Here is a 5,996-nt window from a genome sequence, read left to right as displayed (position 1 = left end):
AACAAAAATTTACCAACCTCCCAAAATGGCTCACCGGGAGCCTGCGGCCGCTGGAGCGGCCGAACCGCCGGCACCCCGGTCCCTCCTGCAGCCCTCCGGGAGGCAAAACTCTTCTGAATCCCCAAATCTGGTGGCAGGGAAGTTTATATCTTCGCCCCCGCTGTTTGCTATACACAGCAAGCCTCTATTTACTACCAAATAAAAGAAATACATGTATGTTTCGACCACAAACAGGCCAGCTAGTTCTGTTCAGACAAGCTCAAAACAGTGGCCGAGAAGAACCGTGTTATCACTTGAATTGCAAACAAAGGCAGAGATTTGCCGAGCGGGCTCGCAGCAGTAAACAGAAGTGGCCGCGGAGTTGCTAACAGCTTAGAAGAACGAAACAACTTTCTTTGAATCGCACCAACCTCCCTTCCAAAGTGTTTGGTTTTTTTTTCTCTGCCGAGATTTCCCCTCCGCCCCCCCATCGCTCAAAGCGGTTGCTTTCGCTCCATCCGAGCACAGCAGTTGATGCGGGCTCTCCAGAAACTTTAGGCAGGGCTGGAGGTGCGGGAAGGGGTCTGGGGGGGGCGGGGGTTGCCTTGACTTTGCCTTTGCCTTGCGGCTCAGCGCGGCTGGGAAAGCTGGATCTGCTGCAGAGCCCAGGCTCGGTGGGCATCCGCTGCGGAGTGCCGTCCGCTCCCGAGAAGGGAGAGACTACACGCCTGGCTTCCCGTTTCGCCGGAGCATTGAGGGATAGCATGGCATCTGGGGAGACTTTTGGGGGGCTTGAAAAAAAACCCCTGAGCGCCAAGCTGAGCTGGCTGCGGGTGCGGACAGAAAGGAGCATCCCGCGCCGGGGGCTCCCTGCGGGCTGGGGAGGGCCGGGGCGCGGGGGGTCGGGCTCCCACTCCTCAGCCCACCGCCCAACTTTCTTGAGCGGTTCCACAGCCCGTTGTCTGCTGTCGAGTCCGCGGCGTGCCAGAGCAGCGAGAAGCAGAAAAGCTGGACTCTGGGTTTGATTGTTCTTCTTCTTCTTCTTTTTTTTTTTTTTTTACCTTAATTAAAAAAAAAAAAAAAAAAAAAAAAAGCAGCTGCTACCCGAGCCCCATCAACCCCACCAAAATCAACCTTCCCCTGAGAAATGCCCCTGACGGCGCCGGGACGAGCAGGACGGGCCGGTACCCGCTGCCCGCGCCGGGCCCAGGGTGCCCGCACCCGCGAAAGGGCCGCGCTGGGGGGCGGGCGGCGGGCAGGGGTCGCGCAGACGGGGGGCAGCCGCGCTGCTGCCCAGCTGCACCCTCCTCGTTGGGGAAGGGCCGGGGCCGGCCGGGATCGTTTTCTGGGCACCGACCACAAATAAATGAGTATTTTTTCTTTGCCGTTTGATAACATCGTGCTACCGCGCTGTAAAATGGAAAGACGTATTTGCTATTACAACAATATTTTTAATGAGCTGCAAGCGACTTGTCCCAAAGTTAGTACTGCAAACAGAAAAGGCATCACTCTGTTTGTAGGCGACACAGCGAGCGGCGTATTTTGACTCCGAAAGTCTGTTTATTTTTCATTTACGACCCATTGCCAGGGTTTTTATCCCAAACGAAAAGAAAACGCAGGATTATCTTTTCGCAACGCTGAGTTTTATTTTGATTTTTTGGCCCGAAGTCCTGCCCTGGGCGCTATAAACACGTCGGTTCGGGCCGATCTGCGGGAAGCGGAGAGCGATCCTATCTCGGAGCGGCCCTGCCCGGTGCACTGCCACGAGTGGCGGCTCCGGCGTGGGCAGAGGGCGCAGCCCCGGGAGGGGGACGGGACACCCGCGGGTGCCTTTGGACAAGCCCCCCTGCGGCAGCCCCCCGGAGACGGGGGAGAAGGGGAAGGGTCGGGCGAGGGGAGGGGGGGGTAGAGGAAGGGAAGGCCAGAAGTTCAGGGGAAGCTCCCCGGGGAGGCGGCCCCGCGTAGGAAGGGACCCCCCCGCCCGCCCCCGCGCCCTTTCCGGGGGGTCCTTGCAGGCCTGGGACCCCTCGCTTGGGGTTGCCCGACCGCGATACCCCTGGCTGCGGCGGAACTGGGAGAGCCCCCCCCGCTCCGTCGAGTCGCTCCCCATCGGAGGGGGCCTGCGGCCACCCGCTCCCGGGGGAGCCCCGCGCCCCCCGCCCCGGCCAGCGGCCCCGGCCGAGCGCGGCCGCAGCGCTCCCGCACGGCGCTGGCCTCATCGGCTTTTGTTTTGTTTATTTGTTCGGGGGGTTGTTTGTCTGTTTGTTTGTGTCTTTTTTCTCCGAAGCCACACTTAAAAAAATGATAAGGAACGGGTTTTATTGATTTTTTTTTTCCACCACAACATTAAGTTTATAACAATATAGGCTGTTTTAAAAATATGACCGATCCCTAACAGAAAGCGAGAGGGCAGAGAATACAACCGAAAGGGGATTTTTTTTTTTAAATAAAATAAAGAAACCAACCCAAACCCATGGGAAGACAGCAAACAATTGTCAGACAACAGGTGAGCAGACACTAAGACAGAGAGAGACTAGAGGTGCCCACTCCTCCCTTGATTTCTGCCTATTAAAATCCACATACTCAATGGACTTTAGAAGAAAACTGTACATCATATCAAATAAATTAAAATTACCCTAAAGTTGATTGTCCTTCACTTAAAGCGCCCAGCTCACCGAATCTCCCTTATTTATTCGCATAAGCCGGGCTGATGTTTATTCCCATGCCCTGCTCCTCTCTTCTCACTTTCCTTCGCTTTTAATTCTTTTTTATTTTATTTTATTTTGTACAACATGAACGAACGCAATTATACAATGCTAAAAACCCTTTCCTCACCATTCAAATAAAAGCAGTGCTTTAAGAATCGTCGTACAATATTGCACAGTTCAAAAGTACAATAATAATAATTATTAGAATAATTAGAATTACAAAAGAAAGCAAAAAGGTACAGATTTTTTTCCCCCAAAAGAATACCGAGAAAACTTTACAAGGGAAAAAAAAAAAGACCAACAAAACAAAACCAACCCAACAGCTAGGAAAACAAGAATTATAAACAAGAATTAAAAATATCTAACTAAACGATAATAAATAAGGGTCACTCAGAGCGTGCGGGTGTGATTAACCGTTCGCTTTGAGGCTGTATTTCTTGCTCGTTATAAAGTCCCTTGACGAGAAACCGAAAGGTACAAAACGTGGGAAAGCAAAGAGGCAAACTGGTACCGGGGCGTGCTTAAAGGAAAAGCCGCGGTCGATGAAGTTTGAGTCACGACAGGATCAGGAGCCTGAACAATTTGGAGGCAGGAGAGGTCCGGAGGGAACAGAAATTCAGCTTCCCGTTAGCATTTGGCAAATCTCGAGGAGTAGCCTGGGATCATTCATTTTTTTACTATCATCCTTTTTTTTTCTTTTTTTTTCTTTTCCTTTTTTTTTTTTTTTACAAAAATAAAACTAAAGCCACAGAGACCATCGCGATTTTTGTCCACGTTTACAAAAGGTGTGACAGCTCCAGGGTTCTCTACAAGTTCCCGCTTTCATTTTCCTTATTTTCCTTTCCCTCCCCCCATTTTTTTTCTTTTCCTAATTTTTTGTGACTTTCCTCCTAGCACCACCCGCCGAGGGGTCCCCCCCCCCCTCCCCCCGCACCCCTCTCCCTCGCCCCCCCCGCCCCGCTTCGCAGACGCCGGCCGGGTGAATCGCACGAGTGGCTGGAGTACTTACAGGCGGGCCGGTGACTTGCGCGCCTCTCCGCGCCCCTCCGCGCAGCGGCGGGCGGGCTCAGACGGGCCGCAGGAGCGGCACGGAGGTGACCACGGGGTGGGAGTAGTAGACGGGGTGCGGGAAAGTGAGCAGGGGCTGGGTGCCGGGGGCTCCGCCGCCCCCCGCGCCCCCCTCCGCGCCCGAGTTCTCGTGGTAGAGGATGGGGACGCGGACGATGCGCTGCGCGGCGGCGTGGCTGAGGTTGGCCGCCTCCAGCTCGGCCGCCAGCTGCCGCTTCCACTTGTTGCGGCGGTTCTGGAACCAGATCTTCACCTGGGTCTCTGTCAGGTGCAGCGAGGCGGCCAGCCCGGCCCGCTCCGAGCTGCTCAGGTAGCGCTTCATGTCGAAGGTGGACTCCAGCTGGAAGACCTGGCTGCGGCTGAACACCGTGCGCGTCTTCTTCTTGCGGCAGGGCTTCTTCTCCGGGCTCTCCTCCCGCTTCTTCCAGTCCTCCGCGCCTCCCTCCTTCTTGGCCTCCTCCGAGTCGCTCTCCTCCAGGACGATCTCGTCGGGGCTCTTGGAGTCCAGCTCCTTCTGCTCCCCCTCCGCCTTCAGCAGCGGCTCCGGGGAGTCGCGGTCGGTGCCCGAGGCGGGGGACGAGTCCCTCAGCAGGGATTTCTCCGCGGCTGGAGGGGAAGGACGAGGGAGTGGGGTGGAGGGAGGAGGGGAAAGGGACACAAAGAGACACCTTCACCGCCCGGCCCCCGCGTCCCGCCGGGGGAAAAGCGGGACGAGCCGGCCGGACCCCCGCGCCGCCCCGCCGCCAGCCTCCCCCCACCCCCCACCCCCGGTCCCCGCCGGTACCTTCCGTGCGGGGCAGGTGGGCTCCGGCCGGCGCCAGGGCGTACGGGTACCACCAGGTCTGGGCGCGCTCCAGGCAGTGGGCGCTCAGGGCGAAGCGCGGCGCCGGGATCTCGAAGCGGGGGAAGGCGAGGTCGCCCACCTGCGAGAGGGCGAAGCCGGCGCCGTCCACCGCCGCCTTGCCCGAGGGGGCGAACAGCGCCCGGGGCTGCTTGGGGGCGGCCTTGGGGGGGCCGCCGTTGAGCAGGTTCTTGATGTAGAAGGACTCCTTGGGGGGCGCCGGCGGGGCGCTGGGTGGCTCCTGCCCGGTCTCCGGCATCCTCCGGTGCCCGCCCGGCTCCTGCCCGCCGCTGGCCCCGCAGCCCGCGCCCGGCGCGCAGGTGGCGGCTCCCGGCGGCGCGGGGGAGAGGCGCGGCGGGGCGGCGTGGGAGCGCGGCGGCGGGGCCGGCCGGGGGCCCCTCGCATGGGGGGGCGGCAGGGCGGGGGGCCGAGGGGACCCGCGCGGCCCGCGGCACCGGGGGGCTGCTGCGGGCAGACGGAGAGCCGGGGTCGTCGCTGCCGCCGCCGCCTCCCGCCGCCGCTGCTGCTGCGTCAACCTGGCGCCGGATGCTAATGATGAAATCAAAATGTCATCCAAGTTAAACGCGGGGAGCACGCGGCGATTGGGCACGCACGGTGGCAAATGGGATCGGGCGGGGCGGCGGCCGGGAGGAGAAGGCTCCGCGCAGCCCCTGCCCGCAGCCCCGCGGCCCCGGCCCCCCCGCCACGCGCTGCCGCGGCTGGAGGCTACGAGCGCCCGCCCGTTATTGGCTTTATATAGTCCAATTAGGCAGCAAATGAGGACGGGGCTATTAGCACAAAGGGATCCCGGCGCGGCTGAGGCACCACGGGAGCGGCGGCGGGCGAATGGCACGGACGGCGCCGCTCCTGCCACAAAACCTCCCCTCGCCCCGCCGCGCCGCCCCCCCTGCCCCCCCGCCCCGCGCCGCCGGTAACAAAAGCCGCCGGCGTCGGGGACGCGGCGCGCTGAGCCGCGCCGAGCCGTGCTAGCGGGCCCGGGAGCCGGCGGCACCTCGCCACCGCCGCGGGGCAGAAGCGGCCTTGCGGGAGGCTGCGGGGCGGCGGGAGGGCTGTCTCCCAGCCGCGGGCCTCCCCACGGAGCCCCGCCGCCGCCGGTCCCCCTCCCCCTCGGGCCGCGGACGAGCGGCGGGACACGTCGAGCCCGCGGCGGAGGGGCGGCGGGGCGGGGGCGGCCACCTCCCGGCTGCGGCGGGTCTCCCCGGGGCCCGGCCCGTCGCCCGCCGCCGCTCCGGGGCCGGGCCGCGCCGCCCGGCACAGGGCGCCCCCTGCCGGGCCGCGCCGCCCCCGCGGGAGCGCCCCTCGCCGCGCGTCCCGGGCCGGGCAGGGCACCCCGCGCGGTGAGGCCCGGGGCCCCGGTAAGCGGCGGCGGGGCCGGCCCG

The 5,996-nt window shown here is 61.9% G+C and overlaps 1 protein-coding gene across 2 annotated transcripts; it reads right to left on the bottom strand.

The window, feature by feature from the left end:
- Positions 1 to 2,281: 2,281 nt before the first annotated feature.
- Positions 2,282 to 5,431, bottom strand: HMX3 (H6 family homeobox 3). Of its 2 annotated transcripts, XR_008734045.1 has the most exons (3): positions 4,540 to 5,431; positions 3,697 to 4,361; positions 2,282 to 3,343 (listed from the first exon to the last, which is right to left on the bottom strand). XR_008734045.1 is itself a non-coding variant. In XM_055721517.1 (2 exons), the coding sequence occupies exons 1-2, from the start codon at positions 4,853 to 4,855 to the stop codon at positions 3,754 to 3,756; spliced, it is 924 nt and encodes a 307-aa protein (XP_055577492.1). In that variant the 5' UTR covers positions 4,856 to 5,431; the 3' UTR covers positions 3,648 to 3,753. The 2 variants fall into 2 exon arrangements, 1 of the variants encoding a protein (XP_055577492.1); XM_055721517.1 differs by lacking the exon at positions 2,282 to 3,343 and having other exon boundaries at positions 3,648 to 4,361.
- Positions 5,432 to 5,996: the final 565 nt, after the last annotated feature.

This window comes from Falco cherrug, chromosome 9 (assembly GCF_023634085.1).
Source record: "Falco cherrug isolate bFalChe1 chromosome 9, bFalChe1.pri, whole genome shotgun sequence".
Classification (NCBI taxonomy): Eukaryota; Metazoa; Chordata; class Aves; order Falconiformes; family Falconidae; genus Falco; species Falco cherrug.
Note: the sequence above shows the minus strand (reverse complement) of the source record. Positions and strands in the feature narration are given on the sequence as shown.

Bases quoted from the DNA above. Each gene is read 5' to 3' on its own strand.
- HMX3 (XM_055721517.1), bottom strand. From the start codon at position 4,855: ATGCCGGAGACCGGGCAGGAGCCACCCAGCGCCCCGCCGGCGCCCCCC. The intron at 4,362-4,539 runs GTACCGGCGGGG...CTTCCCCTCCAG, and splicing joins CCACCTGCCCCGCACGGAAG to CCGCGGAGAAATCCCTGCTG.